Below are 18,370 nucleotides of genomic sequence, written 5' to 3' on the forward strand. Positions count from 1 at the left end.
TAGAAACACTAATCAAAACTTGGGAATTCCCCAGCAGTCCAGCATTTAGGACTCCGTGCTCTCACTGCTGAGGGACCATGTTCAATCGCTGGTCAGGGAACTAACATCCCACAAGTTGCAGAGCGTGGCCAAAAATAAATAAAATAAAACAGACGTTTAAAAAAAAAAAACAACTAGTCAAAAATTAAAATTTTTGGCAAAAGTGTTTACCTTGCTCATCAAGAAGTTTCTTTGTAAGATCTTCACCTTCATCTCCACCCTCTAGCTCCAAAGTGTCATCATTAATCTCTAGGTTCTCCAACTCAAGCTCCAAATCGTCAGGACTTGATACCTCCTTATTATCCTTAGGTTCCTTTGCCTCTGTTTGAAATCAAAGAATCAGTACCTCTGAATTAAAAGTCATAGTGAAATCCTGCTGCAAAAACTACAAAGACTCACAAAATCTGCATCGTTTGTCTTAGAATCTACATTTATACCTGGCAAGAAATTTGACATATTCAGATTTTTTAAAATACATTATGTTCACTGAGAACAAAGACCATAACTTCTTTGATTCTGTATGCCATCTGTTCACTGAAGAAATGAACAGATGGATGGATTGATGAATTGATGAATGGAGACATACATGGCATGAGGATCTGTGGTAAAGATGAGGGGAAGATAAAGCTGATTAGATAAAGTGAACTCAAATTAATTAAGATGTCCATATTATTCTGTCATTCATTTAATCTAGTGACTCAATGTTCGTATTACAAAACTAGTAAATAAAAAAAAATTTACAAATATTATTTTGAAACTAATCTTTATAGCACTTCAATATAAAAAAATTTGTCCTCCAGCACTTACCTTTGTAATCATCCTTGTTGGACTCTTTACTCTGACAACTTTTTTCATTATCTTTAAACAAGATGGCTGGAACAAAAGCTTTCAAATCAATGAGGTTCTCATAAAAATTCCGAGCATCTTCATCCTCCCATATACCACCTTCCAAGTCATATTCTCCAGGTTTACCAGGTGTAAATATATCAATTCCAGGCCCATGCTCTACAATAAAGTAAATCACAAGGAATTAAAACCAATAAACCTTGAATGCTTTGATTAACAGATGCTTCTTCAATCCACAAGCACTCTGAACTGTTCATGTAACAATCTTTACCAGAAAATCACAAACTGTGTTTTAAGTAAAGCTGTAAACCAGGACAGACAAGAGTAAAGCATAGGATAAAGATGCTTTTCTCTTAAATGTTTTAAGCAACTGATATGAGATTACGTAGCTATTTGATATATTACGCCCACCTTCATAAAACTTAAAACCAATATAAGAAATATAGAAGCCTGGTCATTCCTAAACATCCAGCTTAAAGTCCCACCTCCCCTATGAAGCATTGTTTTAAGACTTGCAACCCTCTGTACAATTTATATCATAATTATCATCACAAGTTTATGGTTTATCTTACCATAAACCCTTAAGAAGTAACACTCCTTTTGGTATCTTACCATAAACCCTTAAGAAGCAACCCTCCTTTCGGCATTTACTTGGTATAAGACAGATTGCCATAAATGGTCAATTGATAAATAACTGGAAAGGAAGGGAAGGAATGATGAGGAAATATATAGATATTTCAGTACAGAGTGGAAAACCATGTATAACACACACACACACACACACACACACACACACAGAGTCTACCTTACATACAACTATACTTTCTTAAACTCAGAACATTAAAAGTAACTAATTTCCTACTTCATGATCATGAGACCATTCATGATTTTATCTATCCTCACTGTACATCTCTCCAAACTAGAGAATGATCCTGCAGATTAAAATTCACCCTGAGGGGTTCCTTGGTGGTGCAGGGGTTAAGAATCCTCCTGCCAATGCAGGAGACAAGGGTTCGAGCCCTGGTCCAGGAAGATCCCACGTGCCGCAGAGCAACTAAGTCTGTGCGCCACAACTACTGAGCCTGCGCTCTAAAGCCCGCGTGCCACAACTACTGAAACCCGTGCACCTAGAGCCCATGCTCCGCAACAAGAGAAGCCACCGCAATGAGAAGCCCGTGCACCGCAAGGAAGAGTAGTCCCCGCTCGCTGCAACTAGAGAAAAGCCCACGAACAGCAACGAACACCCAATGCAGCCCAAAATTAAGCAATTAATTAATTATTTTTTTAAAAAAGAATCTAACAGAGCAGAAACCAGAATTAAAAACAAAAACAAAACAAAACAAAAAAATCCTGAGAGGGACTTCCCTGGTGGCGCAGTGGTTAAGAATCTGCCTGCCGAATTCCCTGGTGGTCCAGTGGTTAAGACTCTGTGCTCTCAATGCAGGGGGCAGGGGTTTGATCCCTGGCTGGGGAACTAAAATCCTGCATGATGCAGAGCATGACCCCCCAAAAATAAAAAAATTAAAAAAAAAAACTAAAAGGATGTTTTGGGGCTTCCCTGGTGGCACAGTGGTTGAGAGTCCGCCTGCCGATGCAGGGGACACGGGTTCGTGCCCCGGTCTGGGAAGATCCCACATGCCACGGAGCGGCTGGGCCCGGGGGCCATGGCCGCTGAGCCTGCGCGTCCAGAGCCTGCGCGTCCGGAGCCTGTGCTCTGCAACGGGAGAGGCCACAACAGTGAGAGGCCCGAGTACCGCAAAAAAAAAAAGAATCTGCCTGCCAATGCAGGAGACACGGGTTCGAGCCTTGGTCCGGGAAGATCCCACATGCTGCGGAGCAACTAAGCCTGTGCACCACAACTACTAAGCCTGCGCTCTGGAGCCTGCGAGCCACAACTACTGAGCCCACGTGCCACAACTACTGAAGCCCACATGCCTAGAGCCCATGCTCCGCAACAAGAGAAGCCACCGCAACGAGAAGCCCCTGCACCGCAACTAAGAGTAGCTCCCGCTCCCCACAACCAGAAAGCCCACGTGTAGCAACAAAGACCCAACGCAGCCAAAAATAAATAAATAAATAAATTTATTTATTTTAAATAAAAAATTAAAATGATGACAGAACTTTGTCAACTTTGTTACACAGTATTTACATTTACATTGTATTAGGTATTATATGTAATCTACATGATGATTTAAAGTATATGGGAGGACGTGTGCAGATTATATGCAAATACTAAGTCATTTTATATGAGGGACTTGAGCATCATTGGAGGTCCTGGAACCAATCCCCTGCAGATACCAAGGAAGGACCATAAATGTATTCACAGTATACAACGGGTATTTTCTTATTGAGGATGTAAAATACAAAACACCTTCTTGTATTATAAAAGGACACTTTACAAATATTTCACTCTTAGATTTTTAAGTAAATAGGATTTTCAGATAGTTTTAAGATTAATAATGTATTAACATTTATCTACCGAAAGTAATTTTTCAAGTAGTTTTTGTGGTATGTTAGAATAGTATATTAGCAGCCTTAACAAAAAGGAAGTCTAAAACACCTTAGAAATAATATGGAAAGTAACTCATCTTACAAAATGATAAACAATTTACTTTATAAAACTGCAAAGTAGGCTTTAGTTCTGAGTAACAATTTAATATAATATACCATGCAAAACAACTAAATTACCTTGGTTGTTTGGCCTGGGGCAACCCAACACTGGAGCCTACCTGGGCTCTTTGGTGGGGCTAATGGCAGACTCTGGGATGGCTCACACCAACGAGTACCTCCCAGAACTTCTGCTGCCAGTGTCCTAGTCCCCACGGTGAGCCACAGCCACCCCCCACCTCTGCAAGAGACCCTCCAACACTAGCAGGCGTGTGGATGAAACGCTCTTGGTGCTGCAACCAGGAGTCAGTGCTGTGCCTCTGACATGGGAGAGCCTACTTCAGGACACTGGTCCACAAGAGACCTCTCAGCGCCATGTAATATCAAACGGTGAAAATCTCCCAGAGATCTCCATCTCAACACCAACACCCAGCTTCACTCAACGACCAGGAAGCTACAGTGCTGGACACCCTATGCCAAACAACTAGCAAGACAGGAACACAACCCCACCCATTAGCAGAGAGGCTGCCTAAAATCATAAGGCCACAGACACCCCAAAACACACCACCAGACGTGGACCTGCCCAACAGAAAGACAAGATCCAGCCTCATCCACCAGAACACAGGCACTAGTCCCCTCCACCAGGAAGCTTACACAACCCACTGAACCAACCTTAGCGACTGGGGTCAGACACCAAAAACAACGGGAACTATGAACCTGCAGCCTGCAAAAAGGAGACCCCAAACACAGTAAGATAAGCAAAATGAGAAGACAGAAAACCACACAGCAGATGAAGGAGCAAGATAAAAACCCAACAGACCTAACAAATGAAGAGGAAATAGGCAGTCTACCTGAAAAAGAATTCAGAATAATGATAGTAAAGATGATCCAAAATCTTGGAAATAGAATAGAGAAAATGCAAGAAACATTTAACAAGGACCTAGAAGTACTAAAGAGGAAACAAGCAACGATAAACACTACAATAAATAAAATTAAAAATATTCTAAAAGGGATCAATAGCAGAATAACTGAGTCAGAAGAACGGATAAGTGACTGTCCTCAGTCTCAGAGGACAGTCTCAGAGACCTCTGGGACAACATTAAACGCACCAATATTTGAATTATAGGTGTCCCAGAAGAAGAAGAGAAAAAAAAAGGGACTGAGAAAATATTTGAAGAGATTATAGTTGAAAACTTCCCTAATATGGGAAAGGAAATAGTTAATCAAGTCCAGGAAGCACAGAGAGTCCCATACAAGATAAATCCAAGGAGAAACACACCAAGACACATATTAGTCACTCAAAAATTAAATACAAAGAAAACATATTATAAGCAGCAAGGGAAAAATACCACACAAGGGAATCCCCATAAGGTTAACAGCTGATCTTTCAGCAGAAATTCTGCAAGCCAGAAGGGAGTGGCAGGACATATTTAAAGTGATGAAGGAGAAAAACCTACAACCAAGATTACTCTACCCAGCAAGGATCTCATTCACATTTGATGGAGAAATTAAAACCTTTACAGACAAGCAAAAGCTGAGAGAGTTCAGCACCACCAAACCAGCTTTACAACAAATGTTAAAGGAACTTCTCTAGGCAAGAAACACAAAAGAAGGAAAAGACCTACAATAACAAACCCAAAACAATTAAGAAAATGGGAACAGGAACATACATATCGATAATTATCTTAAATGTAAATGGATTAAATGCTCCCACCAAAAGACATACACTGGGTGAACGGATACAAAAACAAGACCCATATATATGCTGTCTACAAGAGACCCACTTCAGACCTAGGGACACATACAGACTGAAAGTGAGGGGACGGAAAAAGATATTCCATGCAAATGGAAATCAAAAGAAAGCTGGAGTAGCAATTCTCATATTAGACAAAATAGACTTTAAAATAAAGACTATTACAAGAGACAAAGAAGGACACTACATAATGATTAAGGGATCAATCCAAGAAGAAGATATAACAATTGTAAATATTTACGCAACCAACATAGGAGCACCTCAATACATAAGGCAAATACTAATAGCCATAACAGGGGAAATCGACAGTAACACAATCATAGTAGGGGACATTAACACCCCACTTTCACCAATGGACAGATCATCCAAAATGAAAATAAATAAGGAAACACAAGCTTTAAATGATACATTAAACAAGATGCACTTAATTGATATTTATAGGACATTCCATCCAAAAACAACAGAATACACATTTTTCTCAAGTGCTCATGGAACATTCTCCAGGATAGATCATACCTTGGGTCACAAATCAAGCCTTGGAAAATTTAAGAAAATTGAAATTGTATCAAGTATCTTTTCCGACCACAACACTATGAGACTAGATATCAATTACAGGAAAAGATCTGTAAAAAATACAAACACATGGAGGCTAAACAATGCACTACTTAATAACGAAGTGATCACTGAAGAAATCAAAGAGGAAATCAAAAAATACCTAGAAACAAATGACAATTGAGACACAACGACCCAAAACCTATGGGATGCAGCAAAAGAATTCAAAGAGGGAAGTTTATAGCAATACAATCCTACCTTAAGAAACAGGAAACATCTCGAATAAACAACCTAACCTTGCACCTAAAGCAATTAGAGAAAGAAGAACCAAAAAACCCCAAAGTTAGCAGAAGGAAAGAAATCATAAAGATCAGATCAGAAATAAATGAAAAATAAATGAAGGAAACGATAGCAAAGATCAATAAAACTAAAAGCTGGTTCTTTGAGAAGATAAACAAAATTGATAAACCATTAGCCAGACTCATCAAGAAAAAAAGGGAGAAGACGCAAATCAATAGAATTAGAAATGAAAAAGGAGAAGTAACAACTGACACTGCAGAAATACAAAAGATCATGAGAGATTACTACAAGCAACTCTATGCCAACAAAATGGACAATCTGGAAGAAATGGACAAATTCTTAGAAAAGCACAACCTGCCAAGACTGAATCAGGAAGAAACAGAAAATATGAACAGACCAATCACAAGCACTGAAATTGAAACTGTGATTAAAAATCTTCCAACAAACAAAAGCCCAGGACCAGATGGCTTCACAGGCGAATTCTATCAAACATTTAGAGAAGAGCTAACACCTATCCTTCTCAAACTCTTCCAAAATATAGCAGAGGGAGGAACACTCCCAAACTCATTCTACGAGGCCACCATCACCCTGATACCAAAACCAGACAAAGATGTCACAAAGAAAGAAAACTACAGGCCAATATCACTGATGAACATAGATGCAAAAATGCTCAACAAAATACTAGCAAAGAGAATCCAACAGCACATTAAAAGGATCATACACCATGATCAAGTGGGGTTTATTCCAGGAACGCAAGGATTCTTCAATACACGCAAATCAATCAACGTGATAAACCATATTAACAAAGTGAAGGAGAAAAACCATATGATCATCTCAATAGATGCAGAGAAAGCTTTCGACAAAATTCAACACCGATTTATGATAAAAACTCTGCAGAAAGTAGGCATAGAGGGAACTTTCCTCAACATAATAAAGGCCATATATGACAAACCCACAGCCAACATCATCCTCAATGGTGAAAAACTGAAACCACTTCCACTAAGATCAGGAACAAGACAAGGCTGCCCACTCCCAGCACTCTTCTTTTTTTTTTTTTTTTTTTGCAGTACGCAGGCCTCTCACTGTTGCGGCCTCTCCCATTGCAGAGCACAGGCTCCAGACGCGCAGGCTCAGCAGCCATGGCTCACGGGCCCAGCTGCTCATCGCCACGTGGGATCTTCCCAGACCGGGACACGAAACTGTGTCTCCTGCATCGGCAGGCGGACTCTCAACCACTGCGCCACCAGGGAAGCCACTCTTATTCAACATAGTTTTGGAAGTTTTAGCCACAGCAATCAGAGAAGAAAAGGAAAAAAAAGGAATCCAAATCGGAAAAGAAGAAGTAAAGCTGTCACTGTTTGCAGATGACACGATAGTATACATAGAGAATCCTAAAGATGCTACCAGAAAACTACTAGAGCTAATCAATGAATTTGGTAAAGTTGCAGGATACAAAATTAATCCACAGAAATCCCTGGCATTCCTATACACTAATGATGAAAAATCTGAAAGTGAAATTAAGAAAACACTCCCATTTACCATTGCAACAAAAAGAATAAAATATCTAGCAATAAACCTACCTAAGGAGACAAAAGACCTGTATGCAGAAAATTATAAGACACTGATGAAAGAAATTAAAGGCGATACAAATAGATGGAGAGATATACCATGTTCTTGGATTGGAAGAATCAACATTGTGAAAATGACTCTACTACCCAAAGCAATCTACAGATTCAATGCAATCCCTATCAAACTACCACTCGCATTTTTCACAGAACTAGAACAAAAAGTTTCACAATTTGTATGGAAACACAGAAGACCCCGAATAGCCAAAGCAATCTTGAGAATGAAAAACGGAGCTGGAGGAATCAGGCCCCCTGACTTCAGACTATACTACAAAGCTACAGTAATCAAGACAGTATGGTACTGGCACATAAACAGAAATATAGATCAATGGAACAGGATAGAAAACTCAGAGATAAACCCACGCACATATGGTCACCTTATCTTTGATAAAGGAGGCAGGAAGGTACAGTGGAGAAAGGACAGCCTCTTCAATAAGTGATTAAGATCACTTATAAGAGATTAGATCACTCCCTAACACCATACACAAAAATAAGCTCAAAATGGATCAAAGACCTAAATGTAAGGCCAGAAACTATAAAACTCTTAGAGGAAAACATAGGCAGAACACTCTATGACATAAATCACAGCAAGATCCTTTTTGACCCACCTCCTAGAGAAATGGAAATTAAAAACAAAAATAAACAAATGGGACCTAATGAAATTTCAAAGCTTTTGCACAGCAAAGGAAACCATAAACAAGACCATAAGACAACCCTCAGAATGGGAGACAATATTTGCAAATGAAGCAACTGACAAAGGATTAATCTCCAAAATTTACAAGCAGCTCATGCAGCTCAATAACAAAAAAACAAACAACCCAATCCAAAAATGGGCAGAAGATCTAAATAGACATTTCTCCAAAGAAGATATACAGAGTGCCAACAAACACATGAAAGAATGCTCAACATCATTAATCATTAGAGAAATGCAAATCAAAACTACAATGAGATTATCATCTCACACCAGTCAGAATGGCCATCATCAAAAAATCTAGAAACAATAAATGCTGGAGAGGGTGTGGAGAAAAGGGAACACTCTTGCACTGCTGGTGGGAATGTGAATTGGTACAGCCACTATGGAGAACAGTATGGAGGTTCCTTAGAAAACTACAAATAGAACTACCATATGACCCAGCCATCCCACTACTGGGCATATACCCTGAGAAAACCATAATTCAAAAAGAGTCATGTACCAAAATGTTCATTGCAGCTCTATTTACAATACCCAGGAGATGGAAGCAACCTAAGTGTCCATCATCGGATGAATGGATAAAGAAGATGTTGCACATATATACAATAGAATATTACTCAGCCATAAAAAGAAACGAAATTGAGTTATTCGTAGTGAGGTGGATGGACCTAGAGTCTGTCATACAGAGTGAAGTAAGTCAGAAAGAGAAAGACAAATACCGTATACTAACACATATATATGGAATCTAAGGAAAAAAAAAATGTCATGAAGAACCTAGGGGTAAGATGGGAATAAAGACACAGACCTACTAGAGAATGGACTTGAAGATATGGGGAGGGGGAAGGGTAAGCTGTGACAAAGTGAGAGAGTGGCATGGACATATATACACTACCAAACGTAAAATAGATAGCTAGTGGGAAGTAGCTGCATAGCACAGGGAGATCAGCTCGGTGCTTTGTGACCACCTAGAGGGGTGGGATAGGGAGGGTGGGAGGGACGGAGACGCAAGAGGGAAGAGATATGGGAACATATGTATATGTATAACTGATTCACTTTGTTATAAAGCAGAAACTAACACACCATTGTAAAGCAATTATACTCAAATAAAGATGTTAAAAATAAGTAAGTAAAATAAAGTAGAATCTCAGCCTTAAAAAAAAAAAACAAAAAACTAAATTACAAATAAAAATAAGCACAGAAATATTAGTATCGCAAATGTCCAATTCACTTTATTACCTATCCAAGAAATAAAGTACATCTTTCCAAGTATGGTTTAAGACAGGCCCCTGTTAGACACAATCTAAGGATATCTATTACAAAAGAACCTGAAGGGACTTCCCTGGTGGGGCAGTGGTTAAGAATCCCCCTGCCAATGCAGGGGACTCAGGTTCGAGACCTAGTCCGGGAAGATCCCACATGCCACGGAGCAACTAAGCTCGTGCACCACAACTACTGAGCCTGTGCTCTAGGGTCTGTGAGCCACAACTACTTAGCCCATGCGCTGCAACTACTGAAGGCTGCGCACCTAGAGCCCGTGCTCCACAACAAGAGAAGCCAACGCGATGAGAAGCCTACGCACCACAATGAAGAGTAGCCTCTGCTCACTGCAACTAGAGAAAGCCCATGCACAGCAACGAAGACCCAACACAGCCAAAAATTAAATAAGTAAATTTATTATTAAAAAAGAAAAGAGGGCTTCCCTGGTGGCGCAGTGGTTGAGAGTCCGCCTGCCAATGCAGGGGACACGGGTCCACGCCCCGGTCCGGGAAGATCCCACATGCTGCGGAGCGGCTAGGCCAGTGAGCCGTGGCCGCTGAGCCTGCGTGTCCAGAGCCTGTGCCCCACAACGGGAGAGGCCACAACAGTGAGAGGCCCGCATACCGCAAAAAAGAAAAGAACCTGAAGAAATTTATTGTATCATATGAATTAATTATTATTCTCTAAGTGCAAAGCCTTTTCCATTCAGAGAAGCATTTCAAGTGGATTTTCAATGTTCTTATTAGGTCTTAATACTACTTCTTCATTTAAAAAATTTTAAAGACTTTTCAAAACATCCATTTTAAATATTACACATCTGAGAAGACTAAAGATATAAGTGATTATTGTCTACTAAAAAAAATCACAATGTTTGTTTTTAAGGATATCTTACCTTCTGGTGTTGGTTTGTCTTGAGGAAGATCTGGCATATTTTCATCCAAAAGGTCTGCTAAGGATTGAGAATTTGCCAGCAGCTTCTGATAAGACATAGCAAATTCCTCATACTGTTTATGTCTATCTTCGCTCAGCTCCCCTTTAGAATGTAGAATACGCCTATAAACAAATGATGAAATAATCTGATAATCTTATCAAAATAGATGGGATCATGTATTATTACATTGGGAATGTTCCATAAAATTTGACTTTATCACACAAGCTTATTAACACAATCTTCTTTAACAACTTATTTTTAATACTTAACTTTCATGACGTATCTGAAATTAAAACTTGTACAGCAAATTCACCTAAACAATTAAAGTTTTTTAAACAATTAAATCTTCACATTGGTTCTTCAGAAAACATGAAGTGTGATTAACAATTATGCTTGCAGAAGTATAAAATTCAACAGTATACCACTAATTTTTAGTATTTTGTTACAGCCATATTCCCATCAGACATACAAGTTGGTTTTCAAAAACAGCATGTTATAGAAAGAATCAGTATCTTTAAACTTTCACAATGATTTGATTCGAGATTATCTTGAAAAAGCCTACATCTTCCTTGTAGTCAATTCTTAAGCTACTGTGCAAGCACTCGTTATTTATCCATTTAACAAATATTAACTGAGCAAACCCACTTAATCAAGGCCAGGCCGCCCTGAGGAGCAGAGGACGCAAGTACTCCTACACTCTGCAAACAGTTCACTAATAAGCCACCCATAATTAGAAATGTAAAACTAACGAAAATTTTCAAATTGTATAAAGTAAAAATTTTACTGTAGTAGTTTAGATGGTTGAAATGTCTATAGCTGGACCCAATTTTTCTACAACTAAATATTTATGTAGTAGTGTAACATCTGAAATTTATAAACCTTAATACAAATACAATATGGATTTCAAAAATCAATTATAAATTGTAAATTAAGTCATTTTCAAAAGTAATATTTAAAAGTATTTTTTATTCCTTGTTTTTAGTTTCCTTATGAACAGTGAAGAAAATGAGAGAGTTCTGTGTGTGTTATCTCCTTAAAGTTATAGAAAATGAAGTAGAAAATCCATCCCTACACTTATTTATCCCTGCTTATTTGAAACAATTTCCAAAGTTTCCCATCTTATCCCATTCTTATCCACAGAAACTTTTGTTTAAATGCTACAATATTCCAAATATCAACATTTTCTATTTTTAGGAATAGTAGTTCCCATTTACAAGCACAAGATAGATCAATACAAAGATCAATTATTATTCATTAAATCTAATTCTTTTTTTCCCCAAATCTGGCCTATTAGGATCGAAAGTGAGAACTTTTCACTCATTTTCTTGTGATTTAAATACACATCAGACAATATCGTTCTACAAATAGATAAGTAAAATGCCAAGATAGTTTAACCATAATAATCCAGGCTAAAAAGTATTCCTCTAACAACACTGTCATTAAGGAAGTTTCTTTCTCTCTTCAAACATATATTTCAGACTAACTTTACAGGCAAAAACAAAGTTTCTTTCAGTAAGCTTTATGAATGAATTTTTTTAAAGCAAAAACCCAGGCATTTAAAAATATTCAAGCCATGAAAGAAATGACTGACAATACTTTAAATGAGCTTGTTAGAACTTTTAATTAGAAGTCATGTCATTTTTGAAGTTAAAAAAGCCATTAAAATTAAATAATTTGAATAATAATACTCAAAGGCAGGCTACTCTAAAATGTTCTACAATTATTAGGAAAAATGTTAATTAATAAAAACTTGAGTTTATTCAGAAACAAATTATGTTAAAAGGGATAATAGTTCCAAGGGATTTCAAAACCTCTAATGACAACTAAGATGCAAAATTATTTCAGCTTGAAACGAAATTGGAAAATATCTCAAAATACCATGAACCTGGAACTTTATTTCTCTAACAAGCTGACATTCTGGTCATCTGAAGAACATACACCCAGCTTAGGTTATACAATATTCACTAAGGATTTATGACATACAAGCTGTAGCAAGGTGGTGACTATTTTATCAGAACAGAAAATGAATTCTTTTTTCCAGTATCAACTTCACTTTCAAAGTTTTGCCTGGGACTTTGCATGGGTAAATTAAAAATGACTGAATTCTATGAGGGGTCCCTTTGTATGCATTCAGTTCCTTTCCATTTCTCCTGGAACCAGTTAAAACTTTGAAGCTTCAGAGATATTCCTCGTCCTCCCAAAACCTCAATTCCACAATTAAACTTTTAACAGTACTAATTTACCTAACTATGTAATTAATACGTGTTTAGGTTATTGTCTAATGAGAATAGTGGGGAGGGCGGTTAGATTTTGGTTGACTGGTTTTCTAATCGAATCTTATACTACGCACTCAGAAAGCAGTACAGGATACCAATGAAATGGCATTAGAAGAGTTCTGTTATACACAAAACTTATATAGTCATATGTATTTTTTCCTTGACCATTTATTTAATATACATTTCCTAAACATCTGACAAATCCTATAGCATGTAATAAGACTATAGACTTCAAGCAAAGAAAGAACTCATCACAGGTACCTGAAAATTCAAAATCCCTAGTCATTTAGAGGTTCTAATGAAATTTAAATGAAACAGTTTCTAGTTAATGTACTATATAAGTCAGTTTTTTTAAGTTTATGAAGTCCATATGGAAGTTTTTCAGTTTGATTAAATTTTAGACCTGTATGAGGGAACTAAATATACACAGCACCTTTGACCAGAGTACCTTTTCTGTACATCAGTATAAATCTCACCAAAATTTCTTATGTAAATTCCATGGGAATTTATCACTAAGCAAAATCAAGCTAAAGATATGATTCATATCACTTTAATTACAATCTCTTCAGAAACACATCTATTACACAAAGCTGCTTTGAAGCCATTATTCTGAGACTGTCATAAACCAGAGGTCAGCAAACTTTTACTGCAAAGCGCCAGATAATAATTATTTTAAGCTTTGCAGACCATATGGTCTTTGTTGCGACTACTCAACTCTGCTGATATAGCACAAAAGCAGCCACAGACAATATGTAAACAAACGAGTGTGACTATGTTCCAATAAAACTTTATTTATGGACACTGAAGTCTGAACATCACATAGATTTACTATTTCACAAAATGTTCTTCTTTTGATTTTTTTGAACCATGTAAAAAAGTAAAGACCATTCTTAGCTCACCGGCTGTACAAAAACGAGTGGTGGGCCTAATCTGGCCTGGAGGCCATAGTTTGCCAATCCCTGTCATAACTGGAGATAACTGAGTATCACTGTTAAATATATTATAAACAAGTTCATTCTCTCTCCTGGTATCACGGAACAATAGGGAGGAAATAGTACCATAAAGATATGAAAAGTAAGCAATGAAAACAAAACTAATTCCAAGTCTTATTCACTGTAATAAAAAAAATAAGAAAGTAGACCTCCTTCACCCAAAATATGAGATATCACTATCTGGGAGGACCCCCTAAGGTATATCAATCCTTGATTTCTGGAGTGTTTTTTATATTATATTTAATATTAATTTAACTTAATATTGTAAAACTGACAGAAAATTTCAAATAGTCCATTCTGGAATCTAGCATTATATCTCATAAATAAGAAAAGCCACAGATGCCTCAAAAAATTCTAGTATTGAGACATTCGATTTTCTTTTTTTCCATTTTTTTCATTTTTATTGTTACTGCCTGACTTTCTTGCTATTTCTTTTATTTTGTAGAGTGTTTATTCTGTTGTTTTGTATTGTTTTTAAAAATGAATTTTTAAAATAACCCATGAAAGTTTAAGAAGTTTAACATACAAATTTTCAAAATCATAAAAAGGCACAAAGAGAAATTCTCATTCAAAAACCTTTCTGAAGGATTGAGCAGGCAATATACTATTAATGGTGAACTAACATTTATTGAATACTTACAATGTGCCAGATACTGTTATTAAATGCTTTTACACATATGAGTTCACTGCATTGCTCACATGTACCTCAGAGGTAGAGTGCTATTGTTATCCCATTTTACAGAAGAGAAAACCAAAGCACAGAGATGTGAGGTAACTTGCCCAAAGTTACAGAATGAGTAAATGACATCTAAAACTTGAACCCAAGCAGTCTGGCTCCAAAGTCCATTCTCGTAACTACTGGATTATACTGCCTCTCAAATAAAATTTAAATTATCCACTTGGTACCTTGTTTTGAATTAGGATGTCTCTCAAATGCATATCAAAGGCAAGCCTTCCCACATTGAGGTTCTTGTTTTATATTCTCTTTTGGGTCCTTCTTTTGTTTGGATTTGACTTTGTTAAGTCCTGAGTAGCTAATGAGTTTACTAGACACCTTAGGACTTCCCTGGTGGCGCAGTGGTTAAGAATCTGCCTGCCAATGCAAGGGACACAGGTTCAAGCCCTGGTCTGGGAAGATTCCACATGCCACAGAGCAACTAAGTCCATGCGCCACAACTACTGAGCCTGAGCTCTAGAGCCCACAAGCCACAACTACTGGGCCACGGGCCACAACTACTGAAGCCTGCGCACCTAGAGTTTGTGCTCCGCAACAAGAGAAGCCACCATAATGAGAGGCCCGCGCACCACAACCAAGAGTAGCCCCCGCTCACCGCAACTAAAGAAAGCCCGCGCACAGCAACGAAGACCCAACACAGCCAAAAACAGAAAAACAAAAAAAACAAAGAAGAGTAGCCCCTGCTCGCCACGACTAGAGAAAGTCCACGCACAGCAACAAAGACCCAAATGCAGACAAAAATAAATAATTAATTTTAAAAATATATAACATTAAAAATAATAATAAAAAAATAAGTACTAAATGCAGATGACAATGAGTACTATGGAAGATGTGAAAAATACAGAGTGAAAAGGTAGGGAAGAACCTGATTCTATCATTTGCTATCCAAGTCACATTGGGCAAGCTCTTTAATCCCTAAATCGGATCTATCACCTTCAAAATACAGGTATTTCTTTCAAGGGTACTGTGAGGATCAACTGAAATCATACATCTGATGCACTATATCAATGTAAAACAGTATTTTCATGAAAAAAAAAATGCCAGAGCTCACTGCAGAAAAAGCAAGAACTTCAAGGCCAAGTATTATTTTGATCTTCTATTAGCCAAGTTAAAAAAGAAAAAAATCTTGAAAAGACCACAGAAAATCCATTTTAGCTTTGTTCTTATGCAGTCATGCAAAACAACATAGAACACATGGCCAAATCTTGAAAAAATAACCATGAAGCAGACCCATGAAAAACTACTAGGTTTCACTTTTCATCTCCTTTAGCGCTCTATCAAATTCTCATGAGAACTTAAATTTTCTTGTGGTTTCATTTTAGAATTTGGTTACAGATGTTGTACAATCTTATATGAAAAGAGACTAGAGCTATAGTTAAGCATAACTGTACCCAAAGATTTATTAACCAACTATGTCAAAGTCTTTGACTCAGAATTAGAAATTATCTGGAAGGAGGTAATAATTTTGAAGCATTTATAAAATTGTTAAAGCCTCTGTAAGTCTAAAGCACAGTGATATAACATTTTAATAGTGCTTAAACATTACTACACAATTTATTAAACAATCTCCCTGTAAAGGCAAGGTACAACTTATCTGGAAAGAATGTGAAAGGTAAAAGCAACACTATTTAAATTCAGGTTGATGTGTTTTCAGATTTCAACACTGTTAAAGTAATGCCTCATGAATTTGCAATAATAAAAGAAACCTCTGGCGAGGGCGGGTGATAAATTGGGAGACTGGGATTGACATATATACATTAATATGTATAAAATGGATAACTAATAAGAACCTGCTGTATAAAAAAGTAAAATAAAATTCAAAAAAAAAAAAAAGAAACCTCCCTGGTTTTATTAACACGGGAAAAGCCTACATTCTACCTACATTTTTCTTCCTTACTAAACTTTAAATCATTTACTGCTGTTGGACTGAGCATGCAATCATGAAGGTCATAATTCACCAGTACTGAAAAGAGAAACATACCCCCACTCCCACCAATTAATAAGGGAAAAAAAAGAAATTAAGACACTTGAGAATTATTCAAGCAAGAATTCTGACTTAATATCTGAATTCACGATTTCACTATACTGCTAGAAATGAACTGTTACACAATTAACATCAAGTTACATCTAATAAAATTAAATCATTTATTTACCCAATTTTTATTAAATGCCAAAAAAATACTAGATTATGTTACCTTAATGAGAATAATACCTCAAAGTACAAAGCATTTCAAGTATAAAGAGCACTGAACATAAAAAAAAAAAACTTAGCAAGAAGTAAAGCTATTAATTCTAAATTGGCAAATATTACTAAATGATCTTTTAAATGTGTAAATATTAATTCCCCAGATCAATCACTTAACCAAATGCATTTTAAAAATAAGATTTGTACTTAAAGTATGAAAAGCTTATAAATTCAAATTTATTAGAATTCACCCAACGCTAGGGTCAATTGTATTGCTAGCTGACAACTGTAAATCCCTCAGGGGGCTAGAAACAGAAGTAGCTATCTAAAATCTATCAGCCGAGATGACAGCTGAGATTCGATAGGTCTTATTCAGTCACCGTCTTCATTCATTCATTACAGTGTTTTTAAGAAAACACCAGAGATTTTATTATTCTATTTTTTTTAATTGGTTAAATCAATTTTTAAGTAAAGACTTTAATGAGTACAGACTAACACTTCACAACCCCTAAGCACAGTGCCATCTCCCAAGTTAATTAAAATGACCAAGAGCATTTATAATCCATAGACTGAAAATACAGTCACTTTTTTAAAACCATCATTATGAGTTATTAAATAAAGGCTTAAAGTATTTCAACTATGTACGAGCATTAAATACTCACTAGCTTGGCACTTAGATTTCTAGCATTATCATGCCTAAGAGAAACCTTACTGGGAAAAAACGATTGCCTATGATTTATTCCTATGATACAGAAAAACTTCAAAACACCTACTGGACAATGATTGGGAGCGAGAAGCTTTTGGAAACTGGTCATTTTAACTGTAACGTACCCTCTTAGAAGTAAGGAGACTAACATTAGGCCAAGTAGGGAATCTGCACTAACCAATTCCTCATGTCTTCTTTGCTCAGTCAAGCATTTAAATCCTCACTACAGAGGCTGCTCAAGTTGAAGCTATCCTAAGGCATGAGTGACTTATTAAGCTATATGCCAATTATTTTCTACATTGTGATTAAGATTCTCACATTCCCCCAAATTACTGCATCTAATTGGACAGTCCCTGTGATAAAATAACTGCTACCATGCTAAGGTCAATTTACACTTAGTAAATAACCTCCTCTAATAACCAACCATAGTTAATAGTTCTGTATTAAAATGAGTAAGTTTCTAGGAAAAGGCCATAAAGCTGTGCTCTCAACACAAGATCCTGTTCAAAATTTTCTTGAGTGACTTTAATAACAAAAAAAAAGGTCTCCTTATCTAATCTAAATGTGACCAATGCATAAGTACAATTAATAATATACACATCATTGGGACTTCCCTGGAGATCCAGTGGTTAGAACTCAGTGCTTTCACTGCCATGGCCTGGGTTCAATTCCTTGTTGGGGAACTAAGATCCCACAAGCTGCGCAGTGCAGCAAACACACACACACACACATCATCATCATCGATTATCATTAGGCTAACATAATATGCCAAAAGTATCTAAATAAAGTTTCAAAGAGGTAAGTCTGTATTAGGTATAAAAAAATGATTTCACTAGTTCGAGGTGAAGAACTGGCTGGGCAGCAGTTCCTCTGA

General features: G+C 36.9%; 1 protein-coding gene across 3 annotated transcripts in view; it reads right to left on the reverse strand.

Moving 5' to 3' along the window:
• The window catches only part of UPF2 (UPF2 regulator of nonsense mediated mRNA decay), a 211,880-nt gene that overhangs the window by 182,252 nt on the left and 11,258 nt on the right, over positions 1–18,370 (reverse strand). For all 3 annotated transcript variants that reach the window (XM_067701233.1, XM_067701243.1, XM_067701251.1), the window contains exons 4-6: positions 10,563–10,723; positions 847–1,044; positions 211–360 (exon numbers count right to left, since the gene is read on the reverse strand). In XM_067701233.1, the coding sequence (XP_067557334.1) occupies positions 211–360; positions 847–1,044; positions 10,563–10,723 (509 nt within the window). The remainder of the gene's footprint in view (positions 1–210; positions 361–846; positions 1,045–10,562; positions 10,724–18,370) is intronic.

The sequence above is a fragment of the Pseudorca crassidens genome, chromosome 1, assembly GCF_039906515.1.
Source record: "Pseudorca crassidens isolate mPseCra1 chromosome 1, mPseCra1.hap1, whole genome shotgun sequence".
In the NCBI taxonomy this organism is placed as follows: Eukaryota; Metazoa; Chordata; class Mammalia; order Artiodactyla; family Delphinidae; genus Pseudorca; species Pseudorca crassidens.